Genomic DNA, 18,831 nt, shown 5'->3' on the forward strand with positions numbered 1-18,831 from the left:
GCTTCTGAGCCGACTTCCGCTTGCTTTGACTCCGTGATGGTCCCGGCTTGATCGGTTTCCGGTACTTGCCGACGCAGCCGGCAGCACCGGTGAAGTGGGCACCCGCGCACAGCAGACATCGGGGGGTGCACTCATGTTGTGGTATGCCCTCGGGTGTGGTGGCCACCTGAGAGCCGCAGAGGCCGCAGCGTCCCGACTGCGGCCGCGGGCAGATGTCAGCCCGGTGCCCCACCGTGCCGCATCGATGACAGGCGGGGATCGTCTTCTTGTACAGTCGCACAGGAATGCCCTGGTCGCTGCAGAAGATTTGGCGGGGTACCTTCTTCCCTTGAAAGGTGACCACTGCGATGGCGGTGCCGCCCAGCTTGCGCACAGAAAGTATTTCTCCGTGTCTCCACTCCAGCTTCTGCTTGAGGGAGGCCGACGTTTCGCCGGGGTGAACGTTGATCACTCCCTTGCAGACCTCGCCAGAAGCCTTGGCGTGCCCGCGAAACAGAAGCTGGCGGTCGCCGACCGTCAGCGTGACATCGCCGAGGAGCTTCTCAGCGGCTGGCACAGAGTTCACGCCACACACCAGCACATTTTGGTCCCACACGGGCCATACAGAGAGTTGCACCTCTCCACAGTCCCGTATGATGTTGCGCACGGCAACTCCGGCTTCACCTGGAGCGAAGGTGGCCTTCAGATCCAGCGTCTCGCGTGGCTTGAGCACCACGATGAGGTCGTCGCGTCCAATGCGCGGCGTCTGCTGCGGCCGCCACTGGGGTTTGCAAGTTGCACCCTTCAAGGCCGCGCCACCGACACTTCCTTGCGAAGCGTGCGGGGACCGAACTGCCGCCTGGTGCTGGGCGGCGGCTCCAGTTGGCTTGGGAGCGTTCGTCTTCTGCCGGCGTCTCCAGATTTTGACCATATCTGCCAAATAGTCATCTTCCGATGTTGGAAGGTCCTCGGGTTGAACGGTTTCCATGCGTACGACTTGCATGGACAGCGGATCATAGCCGGTCACCGTATTTGGAGCCGCCATCGCCGGGGAATCCCCAGCCGGGGCTGGCGAACGCCGGCGAACGCCCCGCCGCCGTTAGGCTTAGCGCCGCGGCGGTGGGCGAAAGCTTCAAAATCTCAGAATTTCGTCAAAAATGGGCCCACCTTGATGGAAGTGGGGCCCACTTGTGCCGCTGATCTTCGCGGAGACGATGGTGCCAAGATTCGTGGGGTCCGAGTTGACAGACCGCAATAAGGAGCGATCAGAATAGGAGCTGATGTGCGCCCGTCTTCTCCCTTCGCGCGCCCTCAGCGTCTCCCCACGATAACGGTGGAGGCGTTCGGCCGTCCACACACTGCCTGTACGGAGGCAGAGGAGGAGACGCGCCTGTAATGAATACGGTGCTGTCTTAGAAGGTTGTTTCAGAGACATGTACTGTGGTGTCCATTCCTTTCGGGTGTGCACCAAGATATGAGAGAGACAGGCGTCGCTTCCTTTCCTTAAAGTCAATTTTCTTTTCATTTTCCTTCCCTTACGGCGTGGCTCGGGTGTCCACCGAGATATATCTTGGAGCACTGTTTGTCTTTTGTGTATTATTGCGAAAGCAATACTACTTGCACTTTCACGCCTTTGCCGTGCCGCGGCGGTGACCACCATTGACCTTCATTTGACCTTGATTTACTACTTGCACTTTCACGCCTTTGCCGTGCCGCGGCGGTGACCACCATTGACCTTCATTTGACTTTGATTCCATTACATTGGATTAGATTGGATTAGATTAGATTGGGTTGGATTGGACAGAATTGGACCGGACTGGACTGGATTAGATTGGATTGGATTAGATTAGATTAGATTAGATTAGATTGGATTGGATTGGATTGGTTTGGATTGGAGTGTTTAACCGATGCATCACCACAAGTCTAACCACAAGCACCACCACCATGCCAGCTGAACCATGGCGTAGGTACGGATATTGCTTTCGCAATTACCGGGCTCCAAGCTAAGCCACAGCGATTTTTTTTATTTCTGGTATTTTATTTCTTTGATTTCTTTTTTTATTCTCGTTTCTGTGCTTATTTGTATTCTCTCTTTTATTACGGAGACGGCGGCCACCTGCGCTGCGCGTGACGTCACTCGGTTTCGCGCATGCGCAGAAGTGGCAAATCTGGCCTCCGGCTCACGCGAAGCGCGGTGTTGACGAGCCTAGTGAAGCTTTTGGCTTCAAAATAGGAAAATGCGAAATGACGGAAAATCGCTAAGAGTGCTAACCTTTCCAGGGGCTACGGTTTGAATTCACTATCGCAGCGGCGGATTTCTTTTCAAACGTAACGTCCTCGCAGTTAGATTGTTAGATTCAAAGCATCAATATTATCAAACATTATACCACAAACCAAAAATGCTACCTGTATTAAGTAGATTTAGCGTATTATGAGCAAACGTGATTAATATTTATTTCATGGTACCTCCGAATTCCATTACTAGGTAGCGAAACAAGGAACTCCGCTCACTCCATTCCTGTCGAACGGGGGGGAGGGAGGAGACGTAGGGCTAAAACTCTTTTCGGGTGCGGCTGTCCACGGGGGATAGCGAGCGTAGTGAAACGTAAACCTTGCTCAGTTGAAATTATGTAGTGAAAAACAAATCCTACAAAAACGCTACACGCGTACTCTTAATGTCAGAGGCAGGACAGCATAGGCTGAAACTTTGTACAGCTTCGGACGAAATCCGCAGATAGGCTGGCTAAGATAAAAAGAGGAACCTATTATTGCCATGTACGTACGAAGACCACAAGAGAATGGGAATGAGGTGGGTAATGGCGTGGGAAGATTGGGCGCGTCACACAGGCCTAAGCCCCCCAATGCGCAGAGATTTAGCCACAGACGCTCTGTAATCACCGAACCGGTTGCTCAGCATCCGAGAGATAAAACGAAAAATAGAAACAATCGGATTAGGGTTTACTGTGTAGTGGAGCGAAGGGCCCAAATGGAGAGGTGTCGCTCACTTTGAATGATATATGCCGATGACATTGTTTTTCTAGCAGACGGCGCCAGAGGCCTGCAAGACTTGGCAGACATTAGCGGAAAACAGGCAGTAGCGGTAGGACTGATATTTACCGCTGAAAAATCGGGAAACATGGTTTATAATGGTTAGCTGGTACAGTAAGGCTACAAACCATAGTTACCTCTAGTTGAAGCAAACAAATTTCTTGGTACCTGGATAAATGATGGCAGAGACTGCATGCAAGACCAGTGGAAGAAATTATCAATAATGCAAAAAGAAACGCAGCTGTCATAATGAACCGCGCGCTCTGGAGACGTGACAAATATTAAGTTAATCAGGTAATCGTCAAGGGCGCAATGATACCATGCTTCACGTTGGCAAACGGTGTGGTGTGCTTGACATCTGCCACAAATTTAGCACTTGAAATAAAGCAGACGACAGGGGCAGATTGAGACGCTATTACTGAAGCAGTCCAAGCCGATATGGGGTCCTCAACGTTCGAAGCGCGTGATGAAAAAAGGGAGGTGCAGTATGAAGAAACGTTGAGGATATTAATGAGGAAAGATCGGTGGCAAAAAATTTCAGATACTCAACCGATGTACTATTATATATATCATGAAGACGAAGAACTAGCTGGCTTGCTACTAAATGCAAATGTCAAAGGGAAGAAACTAGTAGTAAGCCAACCTTGAAACAGAAAGTAAGATCCTCAGAAAATACTCACTGACAAAAAAAAAAAAACGCTGGATAAGCCCAAGTTGGAGCACTACAGAACGGCTAAATCTAAGGTTAAAACGGGAAAGTTTTTTGGCCTTTCCAAAGGCAGTGGTTTACTTTTCCAAGCTAGGGCTGGGTGCGTGAGGACGAAAATATTTGACGCCGTGAATGACATTTGCTGTTGCTGCATGCAAGACAGGGAAAAAAGAGAACATATTCATCCACAGTAATTGCGCCTCAGTAATCCGCGAAGCGCTATAATTTCGGAATAGCCAAGACAGCCCATTTTTGATAAAATAGAAACAAATACGAGACGTCTAGAGGACTGGTAGCAAAGTTCAAAAGGGTAGTTTAAGAATGGGAAGAAAACTGGCAGTTAATCCGAAGACATCGAGCTCGCTAGGAATTAATGGCAACCTGATAGAAATGGACGGGTAGAAACTGTATATCTATCTAGTCTATATCTAAAAAAACTATATATATATCTAGCGCAGCGACCACGCCGAGGGGCTGCGCGCCCGTCCTTGAAAAATCAGGGGTTATGTGCGACAACCCTATCTGAAGAAGTTGTCGTTAGGTGCAGCAAGGCAAGGGCACCAACCAGCCGTCTACGCCGCTTGGTGTCCTTATCCGCGTTTTGCTGCTTGGACGCTAATTAAGAACCACTTTTAGATTTATTCCCTCTTCGTTGGTTTTGTCTTTCCTAGCTCTCTAAAGAGAAGAGTACGAGCGACAGCCTCGAGAGAGCGACGACGCAGCGAGTTTACCGGAGCGCTGGTCTGACCAAAATTATCGAGCCAAATAAATTTTCTTCTATAGAATTCAGCGCAAAAAAAAAAAAACGAACAAGGGACGAAGTAAGGGACACAGAGACGTTCACGAGCGAATTTTTTTTAATGCGCAAACATTACAGCCAACGTTGTTAGGGTGGCAAGAAAGCTCCAGCCATACTAGACGCGCATTGAAGTGCCAAATGAGGCCTGGTGTGCGTCGAACAGATGTGCCGTCCATTCCAAGGCGCACACCTTAACGTCACTGAAGAGAAGAATGTGCGCTTATGATGCATGTTATCAGAAAAGAGTTTTTCGCTTGGTTGCTCCGAAGCCAACCTAAGACTGCTGCCGAGTTCACAACCGAAACGGCTACAATCGAGAAGACCCACGACATCCGGGCTCGGCAATACGACCGGACACCACAAACCGGGCTCCTGTTGGCGGGCTCTCAGGCACTGATACTGGACAAGGGGCCGACTGACGCGTCATAATGTCTGGAAAGAGGCTCGCCAGCACAGTTCCTGTGTTCGGCTCAGATGTTCTGCAGTAGCTCTGGCTGGCAGCCTTGTTCTTTCCCCCGGAGCTCGGGTCTTGTCGTGGTCACCTCAGCTACTTGCTGCCACGATGGCATCAACTGGATGAGGTAGGCGTCTCGTGAGGACACACCGGATAGGCGGCGTCGCGCTCGAGACAGTGGTATCGGCCGGAGCCATAGGTCTGGTCAGGACAGGAGCTCGATTATATAGGGCGCCCGGATTCTCTGGTACGACGGGGCCCAGTTGTACGGCACACTGTGGCGGACCTCGCACGAGAAAGCCTGGACCGCCTCAGCAAGGACTGCCAAACGGGCAGCCAGATGATAGCAGCTGTCATATTTGGCACATGACATTAGCACTTGGCAGGTATAGGGACATGTTGGTGAGCGTCTTTTGAAAACCACAAATGTCTTTAGTTTTGAACGCGGACACAAAGCGCTGGGAACGACATCGCAGCACCGAGTGAATGAATCGAATAATGAGCTCGATAATGAGTTTTAAAATCAGCTCTTAATACTATATCGCCTTAGGCGGGGCATGAAGGTGAAAAAGGTCCGGTGGCATCGGCGACTGTGTGAAGATTTAGCCTCCTAGGTGGCGTTTAGCGAAATATGCCTTTATTCACCTGTCACCAGTCTACAGCCCCCTCTCACCCTACTCTCTTTCTTCTCACCTCTGCACTTGTAGAGGAAAGGAAATGGCGTGAGTCAAAGAATGACTCAGTAAAACGAAAATGACAAAGAAGAAAATTACTCAGGAACCACCGCGGTGGCTCGGGGGTTATGGTGCTCGACTCCTGTCCCGAAAGACGCGAGTTCGATGCCAACCGCGGCGGTGGAATTTCGAAGGAGGAGAAATTCCAGAGCCCCGTCTAGTGTGCGATGTCAGAACACATTAAAAAACCCCAGGTGGTCAAAACTTCCGGAGACCTGCACCACGGCCCCCATCATATCCTGAGTCGCTTTGGGACGTTAAACACCATCAACCAAACTAAACCAGCAGCAGGACTACGCGCCAGTCAAAGAGCCATCGAAAGTACTACATGGGCAAAAAGGAGGCTTGCGGGAGCTATCTCTTCACGCATTGCTCGGGACGAGCAACGTGGGTTCCGCAAGCCCAACCGGTAGCTGTGTTTGTAACACCCACCTGCAAGTGCAATGCTTAACCGCTGGGCCACTGCTCCGGCAGTGGTACAAGGATTCGCCGCGATATACCATTGCGACTCATTTTTATGTAGTTGCGTTGTAGGAATCCGAATACAATCATAACCGGAGTAAATTGGGGAGTGAAGGGAAATGAATTCATATTTGAAATAGAATTCGGAACTGGAATATATTGGCGAGTGAAAAAAGGATTAAAACGGATTTTCTCCTTGCAGTCGTTATTGGAATAGAATCAGAACTTGAATAGAATGACGAATGACGAGAAGAATGCTGTCGGATTTCCTCCACATTAAACTAATTCGTCGTCTGCAATTTTCTCTTGTTTGCTTCCTGGTTTGGTGGAGTCAGATACCGGGCTCTCAGCAAAACAAGATTTTTCTTGCGCTATGAGGTGTTCTCTAACGAGGCGGGGCTTTTGTCAGCTATGAATTTCAACATTCGGCAATAATTATGTATCCTGCTATTTTTCTCTTTTTTGCGTTAGAGCGTGGTGCTTGTGGTCTCTAGATTTGGCTATGCAAGTGGCGCTTGAAGTCGAGCGGGCGTGCTTCTCTGCAGCTTGAACGGCTGCTCGGTCTGACAGATAGCGGTCCACGCCCCTCAGTTGCAAGCGCGCTCCTCGTCTGCTCGTTCTTCGCGCCAAGGCAGGCGCGCACATACACACAGTATCAGCTGTGCTATTTCTTTCTCCCTCTCGCGCTGGGTGCGCGTCCCCATTGGTCAGGCGCTGAGACTGGCTTCGAGAACCTTCGAGATCCTTCTTGCGCTGCGCCGCCACCGGCGCACGAGTGAAGGGCAGAGGGCATCACAGAAAACTTTTGCCAAAAAAGAAGGGTTCCTGGATACTTAGCAGAAGGGTCAGGTGGCCGTTAACTGAGAACTGGCGGCGACCTCTTCTGCGCCCTCGATAACTCCCGCTTGGACGGCGGAGTCCGAGCTGCGCAACACTTGTTCCCAGCCTTCTGGTGAGGGAGCTTCTATAAGAGTTGCCGCAGGAGGTTCCTCCGGGTAGTCCCATAGCATATGATCGAGAGTGGTAGTGCTACCGCAATGGATGCAGGTGAGGTCTATGAGGTCGGGGTAGATGTGGGCGTAAATGTACGGGTTCGGGTAAGAATGGGTTTGAAGTCTTCTCCAAGCTACCTCTTGGTGTTTGGAGAGTGACTTGTGCGGGGGAGGATAGATTCTTCTGGAGAGTTTGTAAAATTGGGTAATGTCGTGGTAGGAAATCACTGCCTATATCTCGGGTCCCCTTGGACGAGAGCCCACCACTCGGCCTACAAAACCTCGAGAGTGTTGGTAGCCTGCTTCGTTCCCTGGCTTCCCTGAATGGGCCGGAGTCCATGCCAGTTCTATCTCTCGTTCTAGTGTAATATTTGTGAGAGTGTTTCTAGCAGTCAGGGATATTCTACCGCGCGAGAAGTTGCGTATGGCAGTCTCTGGATCACTGACAATGATGCCAGCGCCAGTATTCGCTATGGCCAAGGCTATGGCCGCTTCTTCTGCTTGATCCGAGTGCTTGACCGCGACTGAGGCCGCAGACATACACTCGCTTCTTCCTGCTATGTGTTTGGATGAGCAGATAGCGAAGGCCCCTTGGCTGAAATTATAATCGGCTGCATCGGTGTACACTGCTCCAGGATGATTGAGGTGCTTTCTGTGCAGAGCCCGCGCTCTGGCTCGTCTTCTTGCATCGTGGAAGCCCGCTGGCATATTTTTGAGGAGCGATTTGATGAGTAGTTTGTCGCGCACTCCTCGTTGTAGAGGGCCCGGTCAGTTAGGCATGGGTTCAGCGTTTACGCCTATTCGAGCTAGAATCTCCCTTTACGCTCTAGTGTTGGCCAGTCTTTGGATGTGCATCGCCTTGTGTGCAGTGATGAGTTCTTTTACAGTGTTGTGTATACCGAAGGATAAAAATCTGTCCGTGGATGTGTTTCTAGGAAGCCCTAGACCAGCTTTATAAGCTTGTCCGAGTAACCTGTTTAATCTCTCGACGTCCACCTTAAATAGTTTGAGGTATTGAAGAGAATAGGTGAATCAGCTAGTGACGAATGCATGTATAAGTCGAGAGATGTCTGCCTCCTTCATACCTCTCTATTTAGCGGTGATTATTCGAATTAGTCTGACTATCTGGTTTACTGCTGTTTCTAGATGGCAGATTGTAATATTGTTCTTACGATTATTTTGCGTAATTTTAGCGTAACCAGGTTATGTTTTGCGTAAACAAGGTCAGGCGCTCTCCGGGATTTCTGTCTCCCCAGTTCTAACGGCGCGCGGTGGCGAAACTGCTTCCGCGCGTCGCCGGTTTTTTCGAATGCGCGCCGAATTCTGTGACACATGTCATAAGGTTTAGTGAAGTTAGGACGACAGGTGAGGAGTAAACAGCATTAAAGGGCGGGCACATGCTGTGCTGTAGCGGATTAGTGGATAGACGAGAATACGGTGTGGGATTTTTAAAAATCGTGATAAAGCTGGGAACGTAGAGGAGTTCTTTAGTATTTACTGGACGGTGGCAGCAATCGTAATTAGGCTCAATAGAAGGTACGAGCTGAAGGTGGTGCAGGCCTACGTGTCTACGTAAGGCCATGATGACCAGACCGTTGAAAAGTTTTACGAAGACGTGGAATCGGCAATGACCAAAGCAAAATCACAGTACACTGTACTGCTGCGCGCCTTCAATGCGAAGGTATCCAAGAAGCAGGCTGGTGACCAGGCGGTCGGCGACTATGGCATTCGTTCTAGGAATAGCAGGGGAGAGTTATTAGTAGATTTTGCAGATAGAAATACTTTGCGGAACATAGCTACATTCTTCCGCAAACGAGCCAACAGGAAGTGGATGTGGAAGAGCCCCAATGGTGAGACTAAAAATCGAATAGACTTAATACTATTCGCTCACCCTGGCATTGTGCAGGGTCACGTCAATTGACGGGCTAGTTAGTTTTCCAAGGTGTTATACCAGTGCAAGAAGACGTGGACGAAGGAACACAGAGCACGATAAACGAGTGCTGAACTGCAACTTTATTTTGGAAAAAACGCGAAACCTTTGCATGTATACCCGGAAGCGGCAGGAGTGGATGAGAGAACAAACGCGTGTTATTGACATTCTAGTTCAAATCAAGAGGAAGAAATGGGCTTGGGCAGGGCATGTAATTCGAAGCGGAGATACCGCTGGTCCTTAAGGGTAACGGAGTGGATTCCAAGAGAAGGCAAGTGTGGTAGGCGGCGACAGAAAGTTAGGTGGGCGGATGAGATTAAGATGTTTGCGGGGATACGGTGGCCGCAACTAGCAAATGACAGGGTTAATTGGAGAGACATGGGAGAGGCCTTTGCCCTGCTTTGGGCGTAAACAGGCTGATGATGACGTCCAAAACAATATATTATTTTCGGGCCTATTGATGCTCTAATTAATTACACGCCTGACATAATTTATGCTAACAAAAAGTACCGTATGTAACGACTCAGAATTTTAATGGTGCCTGCTTCCGTGAAGAAATCTAGGAACACACATAATTCTGAACTCGCCAGGGAACTTAGCAAAGTTGTTGGCGATCTCAATAGGATCAGCGACCTCTTACTGGTTTCATTAAAGGTATGTTTTACGCACTATTCTTTCGAAATTATTTATTGCCCGCTGGTGCAGGGCAGCGCAACTTCCATTAATGATCAAAAGCATTTGATCTGCAAAAAAATGCACTCCGAGCTTTTGAGGGTGTGCGCGGCAGGCCGGAAAAGTTACCAACGTCACCTATACCAAAAGCATAATCTACTCAAAGCTGACGGGGTCTATATATACCGCTTGTTACAGCATATCTATACAAATAGACCATTCTCCGCCTTTCCTGACCACCCACCCTCCAAGTAAATACCCCCTCAGAATACACAAAAATCTGGTCGCTAAAACGAGGACAAATTACCGAAAACAGAAGCTATATTGCCAGACCCCAGCTGTTCTCAACAACCCATCTCTAAGTTTCATGTTTCATCTCTCTAAGAGCAAATTTAACACAGACATAACAAGCAATTAATACAAGCTCACCAAAAACAATTACCTAATTTTTGTTTTGTCTTTCGCGAATGCTTGTTTTCTTTCGTCGCCTTTCGTTGACTGTATGATTTTTTTGTATTTTGTGCCATGTCTATTGATTGCTTGGAGTGGATAGTATACTTTATATTCATACATGTAATTTCGCTGCTGTAATGCTGTAATGCTGCTGTAACACTGCTGTAATGCTGTAATGTAATTTCGCTGCTGTATGTTGTAACCATGTCGTTTGGTATAACTCCCCGTTAAGGTTTGTTTTCTCTGTTCTGCACCGCTGCAGACTGTAGTAGGGGACTGTGACCTCGTCAGGCAACCGCCTTTTGTCATAGTTCCCTGTTTAATTTGTGAAAGAAAAATAAACTGAACTCAACTCAGTTCTAAGATCTGGCTCTGTTTCCTGAACTTGAACATGTTTGGTGGTGTTGTCGCCCGAGGTCGGCTAAACTTCTGTGGAAGTTTTCATCTGGTCGCTCCAAGCTAATCAAAGAAGGTATAGCACTATCATGCCTGAAATGTGCTCTCAAAAATCGTGTCTCTAGAGCATTGCTGACAGCATTATGACACAAGTCTGCAGCTTATTCTCTAATGGTTACCCGCTGAAATCATTTCTAGAGCTTCAGAAAAGCTGATTGAAAGTGCGAACAGTGGTCAGACCACAATGAAAAAGGAAAGGAAATGGCCGTCCTTTGTCTCCGGTATGTCGCATGGCTTCAAGAAGATTGCGGGCAGATACGACGTAGATGTCGGCTTTTCTGCTCATAGCCAACTGAATGCTATGGGCAAACAGGTCATCCATGGAAAGTAAAGAAGGGTGACTGCTAGGTAACACATGCGTCTTCCCTCGTTCCTAGTGAAGAAAGCGTGATATACCAAATGCCCTTCACATACGGTGCCATTTGCGTAGGACAAACAGGGCGATGCCTGACCAAGACGCTGACGGAGCATGAAAATGGGAGAAAAATGGCCCTCTTGACCACGTTGCTGCTCACTGTGCTAAGTAAAAACGCAAGCATGAAAGTTGGCAAGAGAGATCCAAATGCGTAGTCCTTAAGCCTGGTTCTTGGCGCTGCATTGCTGTGAAGGTACATTGCAGGAAACGTGATGGTCGGACTACTTTCCAGCAATTCACCCCTGGCCACAAAATCGTTCAGGCCTAAATTGGCTTATCTTTTCAGCTTTAAAGCTCTTCATTTCGCGCACGCGAAAGGTTATATGAGCCGCGAACAGACCTTTCTGTTCTTATGTCTGAGGAAAGTCTTCTAATTTTTCTCTTTCCGTAAGGCCTTTGTTGCCTTAGTTTGCCTCAAGAATTTCTTCCCCTCGAGTTTCATTCGATATCAAATGTATCGGCAGCGAGAGAAATGAGTTAAGTCGTCGGTAATTTGGACTGCGTGCCGCGAAATTAAAGCGAAGCTTGAGCGAGGGATCACACAAGCGTGATAAAAAATGGAAAACAGGCGAGCTGGTCGCCATGTGCTGGAGGTTATTCACTCTGTCAGGAAATGGCACTACAGCGAGGAAGCCATTAATTAAGCCCGGAGTTCAGCGCGGAAACACTTCAGGAAGCGACCTAACAGCTTTCGGCCACGGCGTTATGCGCAGGTGGCAGCCTAATTGGCCTTGATGAGAGCAAGCGTGCTTCTGTGTTTTTCATTCGTGTTTGCAGTCTACGGTTACATTTTAGCTGGTCTTCGTAATAACTGAGTGCGGTGCACCCCAGTGATGATTAAGCGAGGAATCGATAAAGATGCTATGGCGCTTCTTGATTTCTACATTGTATTGCGCCTTAGGCTGCAATTATTTCCCTCTAAATGGCCTTAAGTGGGTTCGATTTCCGCGGTTGTTCCACTACATCCACTTTTCATTTACTTACGCGGCGACGCGAAGAAGAGTGCAGACAGGGGAGTAAGAAAAAGGGGAGCTTGAATATTAATCTCATGAGTCAAGAAACGGGGCACAATTTTGAAATATGTGAATGGCCGTATAAAAAAATATCGAGCGATGAAATTCTTCCATCACAGTAAAGGAAATGATATTCCATGCAGATCAGATCAACATAATTTCCGCCTTCCGTGTTGTGCTTCAAAATGGTAAAAACCAAAACAAGAATTTTGAGCTCGTGTAGTGGTCCGAGTAGACTTATTCTGCGGAAGTTGCCCAAAGCACTCGATGTTCGTAGTAAGCGGTTTGAGCGATGATGTTAATAAAGTTACACTTGCGAGATATTACAATACAATAGAATTATTCCGCTTAAAGCGCACTACCACTAGAGAGAAAGGCAAACAAACAAAACACAATTTGTTCGCTGAAGCTTAAATGGCGGCTCGAGCGGTCAACGCCCTTCTTATATCCTAGTTACACGGCCGGCTTAACCACTGTTACGCGCAACTATGATTAGGCGGAGTTAACCATGGCTGTCGCGAACCTCAGTTTGGCGGTGTTACGCGGGAAAACCTGTCCTCAGTTTGTGCAGTGGCGCTGGTCACGTGGCTGCTGCTCACGAAACATTTATAAGACTCATTTTGTAACAGCAATATAAAAAAACTGTAAGGAAACACAAGGCTAGGAAGTTCTTTTACTAATAAACTTTGGTGTCGTCTGTGGAACATAATTTGTTGCCGGAGGTTGCTGAAATTCAAACAGAACATGAAAATAGTCTTACAACATTGTGTGCAGTCAACTCCGCAGCCGACGCAAAAACCAAGTCAATCCACCCCTTCTGCTTCGCTTCGTCGCTCCGTGCTGTGTTGTTCTCTTCCAGTTAATCTTTTTTCTCGTGTCTTAAGTGTATTTTAGTATTTTAAGTCTATTTCCAACTCTTATATTTATCCATTTTTCTCTTGTGTCAAGTGTTTTTTTACTATATCTAGTGTATTTGAATGTGCTGTGCGTCAGCGGCAAGTCGTGCATACCGCGATGGCTCACAGCAGGCCTGTGCCGGACACTGAAGAAGGCAAGAAGTTCTTGGCTGTCTTCGCCACTTACCAAGTGCAAGTTCAGCAGCTGCGTTGGCGGCAGCTGGCCATTCTAGGCGAACTAGAGGAAAAGCAAGCCGAGCAGGAACAAGCCAAGAGTACGTGCCGGCGCCTCCAAGCTCTGGCAGCAAGGCTGTGCTCCCGTGAGCGCAGTGTGTGGGCCTATCCCCGCGGGACGTCGTGGTATGAAGAAACGCTCCCGTATGCGGTGTTCAATTGTTTCCACCGATCTTCCACACACTGCACATGTGTCATATTCTTCGTTAAATTTCTTTCTGTAGCTGCGCGTTCTAAGACACCCTGACCTAGCTTCAAAGAGTAGGGCACCGCCTCTTGAGTTATCATAGAAAGATTCCTTCCTGATCTGCTTTTTCCAGTATGGATTTAGTTCTACACTATGCTTCTTCTCCATTTAATTAATCCAATTTTTAACTTTCGAGTTTTTCACCTGTCGTTTAATGCTCTTTCTTTCTCCGTCCTCGTGTGCCGCATACTCACTGGTTAGTTTCCTAGGTCTTGAGAAAGCATAGCACCTCCGTGCGCAGGTCGCTGTTACACATATGGGTGCAATCTCCGCTTGGGCATGTTTTCCACATCAGGCAAAGGTCCTGCTTCTGCCTGCAAGTCAAAGGAGACCTTCGCATTCTGCACCTGGCCGAACATAGCAGCCAACTGCCGCCTTGCCCACCGCGAATCTCCTGTGATCACGTGGGGCATGACGTCACGCTTCTCTCAGGCAATTGAAATCAAGTGACGGAAGACGGCGACATTTTTGTGTCAATATCTTTATTCGCACTGCAATAAAAAACTACCGTCACTGACACAGCAAGAACTGACTGCTTTTACCAAAAACATTGCCTTGCAGTGCGTGTGAGCAAAACTAAACAGCTGTGTAACGAATTTCCGGGACCAGGTATTCAAGGAGCAGGAAAACGGTAGAAATTGCCATTTCGATTATCCTTGTTTTTATGCTCAAGTATTTATTTATCCATCCATCTTTCGTTTCTCATTCGGACCGATATTTTTCAAATCCGTTATGACGACTTACTGAAGAACAAAAAACGTGTTTTTGCCTAATGATGTTCGACACGAAAAAGGAATCAATAGGGTAGGACAACTGCCTACAACAGCGTCACGCACAATACACTCACACATGAACAACGAAATCCGTAACACAGATAATGCCAACGTCAGCCGCGAAAGCCCGAAGGCAGACAGGCGGTGGCGTAGTCATGCAGCAAATGTACTCACAGTGCTAAAAAACATACGCTTTCTACAAGGGCCTGCAGAGCGTAATATTAAGGGGAAACGAATTATCACGTGAGGCACTAAATTACTCAGACCAGGAGGTACCGTTCCGGCTCCCAATGGTCTTCGACACTACACAACACGACGTCCCCTCTCAAGCTACAGCTGCCTACCGTCTGACAGAGAAGGTCAAAGGGGCAGCCCAAAGCGAGTCAACAGGAAAGCGGTTCTTGCAGCCTGCTGTCGCCTACCGGCACCGCTTTAGCGAAGAAAAGCAAGCAATGGTTTCCCCGCGGAAAACAAAAATGCTCACTGCGGTAGTAGGGTATTATGGCAGTCGAAGTACAATACACTTAGCTTAAAATCATTCCTTTGGGCCAAAAGACAACAGTGGAGAACACTTCGTCCAAAATATCGTTAAGGCGGTGTCACCGTTAAACCTCACAGAGGTCGTACTGACATAGAGAGTAAAAGAATGGCACTATACAGGTGAACACATTTAGATTCACTACAGTAGGTAATGAAACACGAAGGTAAGTTTGTGGTTTGTGGACACCAGTTAGCCTAGAAGTTTCAGGCTGGATTCCGCGAGCAGGCGCGTTTGAGCAATCATTTCGCTTGCAGAGTTCACGACGGAACGCTTCTTGTAGCGCACGTCTACGTTGTGCTCGATTACGAAATTATCGTGGAACCTAAAATTCCACCTTTGCCTTTTCCTGGCGCCCAAACAACGGTGAAGTGCGCTTTTGAATGGGAAACACCGCGCGGCTCTGTTCCGCCTCGCGAAATAAACGTGCAGTAAAAATAGCAGCCTCAAGAAAAAAAATGACGTTATTGTTGTCTTATGAATTCGTGCCTGAACTCTACGAGGCGCAGATGACACCGCTTAATAGATGCATAGGTTTATGAGCTGCTGAAGTATTTATTCCGCGCAGCAGGTGATCCTGAATATTCTCTTTGGCATCAAGAGCGAGTAACGGGGTATATCCGACTATGACTCGACCTATTTTGTAGTGAAAAGTACGTGTTGTGGCATGTTGCTTGTCAAGAACTCGAAATCTTCCAGCAGGCTTTTAGGTGATCAAATATTTTAGAAATACGTACTAGCATTCGCAAGCGTCCAATACACCAATTAGTAATGTGGGTATAAAGATAAAACTCTCTTCATAAGGAACTGCCATTCCTCAAGCACTGCCTGCAATCATGCGCATGAAAGTGCAATTAATGTGAATAATGTGAGAACGCTCCCGGAATCACTCGCCACAAATACGGAGACGAACCCTTTACGAGCGAAGTCAGTGTACACTGGTGATAACTTTTGCCATGTACATGCGAACACGTCATTTTCGATGCTATTGCGAACCATATCATGATATTCAAAAAAACATTGCTGCTATTAAGGAATCATGCGTGTAAGATGATGCGGTACTGAGACGACGCGGAAGCGCATCAATGATGCTGTACACACTATTCCCACTGTACATCAAAGAAAACAGCGATCCCAACTGTACAGTTTTTACACCTGGGACCACGCAGAACAGGCACATCTATCTGTTGTGCTGAGGATGCTCAAAACCAGCAAATATTCAGCGTGAAACAACAAATTATGACGGGAAAAACGATATCGTCGTACATTTATCTAGCACACCGATCACTTTTCATGCAATAGTAGCTGTTACCCTGAAACGTCTATTCGTTACCGTCATTTCGGAACTCCACTGTCAGGATGTCGAATTGCACAGCGATCAGCAAGAAGACCGATGACGTCGCATCTTGGAGCTCACGTAGTCACAGTCAAATTCTTCTGCCGTGGGTTCTCACCCAGAGCGCACCACGGCAACCCTTACCGAAAGCGTTCAGAGCCCACACAGCACACAGAAGCACAACATCTGACAACATTAGTAGCACTTTGAAAGTAGCCCTAGAGAGAAATAATCACTCTCTTGGCGACGAAGGTAGGGCACATAGGCACGGTGTTGCATAGTTTGACAATTCTATTGGTTCAAAACTCATGTCGCGTTCACGCAGAATACACCAGAATTAGAGAACGACATAGGTTACACCACTCGAGAGATTGCCTCTTTTTCCGTAGTAAGGTGCACATGCCCCTCTGGGGTTCTAAGTTCACTCTTTGCGGGCGCGGGCTACAGCTGCACACTTAGTTAAACGGTTCACGCTCATAATGACTAGCGCGTGATGTCCTCAGTTCACTCCACAAATGGAAGAAAATAATAACACGTGGCGTCATTCTCAGCTGAGTCTTAAGCGAAAGTGTGGAGATATTTTTGCAATGTTCATTTTGAAGAAATCGTTCACATGCACAGATCAGGCCCGGCACATTCACCTTGCTATGCAGGCCCATAACCACACATTGAAACCAGGATGGTGAGCAGTCAGCTAGATGACACCGATGTTTTCGAAGATTTGACTGGAGAATAGTGCTATCCAATGCTTTTGGCAGAGCTGCTAAAGTAAGTTCAATAAAGTGAACACAAAGCTTGACCGTTCCATCACTTGGCAAGTGCTGGTACCATACCTTGGCATGCTCTAGTAACAGTGATTTCTGTTGCCTAAACGGAAGGGTACGCGCTAAAATAATTTCATCGACGCTCTCAGATCTTCCCTTTATAGAAACCTGTAGTCCTGCATCGACGCTTTCACGGCGGTGCGCCAGGTATCATGCAGAGAAATGCGCTTCTCCTACACCACAGGAGCCGCACAGCTGCATAATGATTCAAATTCGTGAAGTGCGATAGCAGATACAACACGCCCGCACATTTCCAGTGGTTCAGTGAGAGCATATTGAAATGAGGAAGAAAAAGTGAAGGTTCAAGCAATAACGTGACTGCTGATTAAAAAAAAGGCACAGAAGCGTTGTAGCCAAAACGGAAACAAAGCCATATATCGCCATCCTCCTCGCACGGAAGGTTAATGATAGAAAGGCCATCTAGTCACTCAATGGGGTAAAATAATCTCGATCCACCACTTCAGTCAAGTAATATGTCCGGCTACACAACACTCCAAGTAGAGTCCATGCCTGTAGAAGCCCAAGGAGACGAAGAGTCCTTGCAGTCCGGGCCGCCACTAGGCAGACTGCGTACAGATTGAGGTCGAGTGAGTCGCCGCCTCAACTTGGCCATGTTGTCTGTGATGAGCTGGTTCTTTGGGTCCAAGGACAGGGCTACCTGGTAATGGCGGAAGGCAGCCGAGTAGTCACCCTGCGAGATCGCAGAAAAAGATGCGCATTCTCTGTAGCCTATTTCCAGAAATTTCCCACATAAAGATGTAATCAGTTATGCTCTCAAGCAGTGCTATTTTCACTGTTTGGGTTTGCCGCGAACGAGGCATGGGAAAAGCGGCGAGGGTCAAAGATCGTGGACGAAATTCTTTCCCCAACTTCTTTGACGTCTGCAATTTGTGCCACTTTCGTATGCATCGAAATAGATGCGGATGACGACAGTCCTGCTACGCAGGCAATCAAAACGTTCAATAATTCAATTCTGTGACGCCATCCTGCTCCTTTACTGTGGCGGTATCTTCATCTTCAGTGGGAAAGAAAAAGTTATTTTACAGACGCCAGGACGCATTGTCCCGCAGCATTTAGTGCGCGAGAAGATGTGGGAGAACTTCGTATTATTCGCATGTTATTAGAGCGCCGAAACCGCATGGCAAAGTATTGCTAAGGCTATCCTATGAACCAGTGTGCCAATGAAGGCGATATATGCATCTGTGCTCAGTTGAATACGAGAAATATGGGCGAAAGTACAGAAATAATCTATAAGGAAAGGCGTCTACATAAGTCGAAATATTATGCTCCATAATTGTGCGGAAATACAAGAGTGCGTTATAGATCCTCGGCTTCTTATATACAAAGGTTGGATCCAATGAAAAATGCAGAAATGCGGTGAAAATTTCCTTTATTTTCTCGGATGTAGGCCACACAGACCGCGGAGCGGATAAAGGAATAAAAACTATCGTCGATCTGTACAGTTAGGACTGCCCGGATTAGGTAAGCCCTGTGAGACCATTGTTCTGAATATATATATATATATATATATATATATTTAATAAGTTGGGGAAGTCACATTGAAAAACTTAACAGATTTATTCAACGTTTCGACCAGGGACTGGTCTTTTTCATTCTTGAAAAAGACCAGTCCCTGGTCGAAACGTTGAATAAATCTGTTAAGTTTTTCAATGTGACTTCCCCAACTCATTATATTTTTAATCAGTTGCCTTGAAGATTTTGTTATCCCTTATATATATATATATATCAAAAATTATTTCTTGGCAGCTGATTGATTAATATAAGATAGTCACCAGAAATTCAAAAACGTAAGATTTAATTCAGGGCGTTTCGGCTGGAGGACCAGCCTCGAAAAAGGCTGGTCCTC

At 47.4% G+C, this 18,831-nt stretch overlaps 1 protein-coding gene across 1 annotated transcript in view; it reads right to left on the reverse strand.

The window, feature by feature from the left end:
* Positions 1–14,071: 14,071 nt before the first annotated feature.
* LOC149367333 (protein O-mannosyl-transferase TMTC1-like) overlaps positions 14,072–18,831 on the reverse strand; it is a 228,414-nt gene continuing 223,654 nt past the window's right edge. The window contains exon 18 of the mRNA XM_089555018.1: positions 14,072–17,655. Within this exon, the coding sequence (XP_089411144.1) occupies positions 17,446–17,655 (210 nt within the window). The 3' untranslated portion in view covers positions 14,072–17,445. The remainder of the gene's footprint in view (positions 17,656–18,831) is intronic.

The sequence above is a fragment of the Amblyomma mixtum genome, chromosome 1 (assembly GCF_055824585.1).
Source record: "Amblyomma mixtum isolate Tamu chromosome 1, ASM5582458v1, whole genome shotgun sequence".
Lineage (NCBI taxonomy): Eukaryota > Metazoa > Arthropoda > Arachnida > Ixodida > Ixodidae > Amblyomma > Amblyomma mixtum.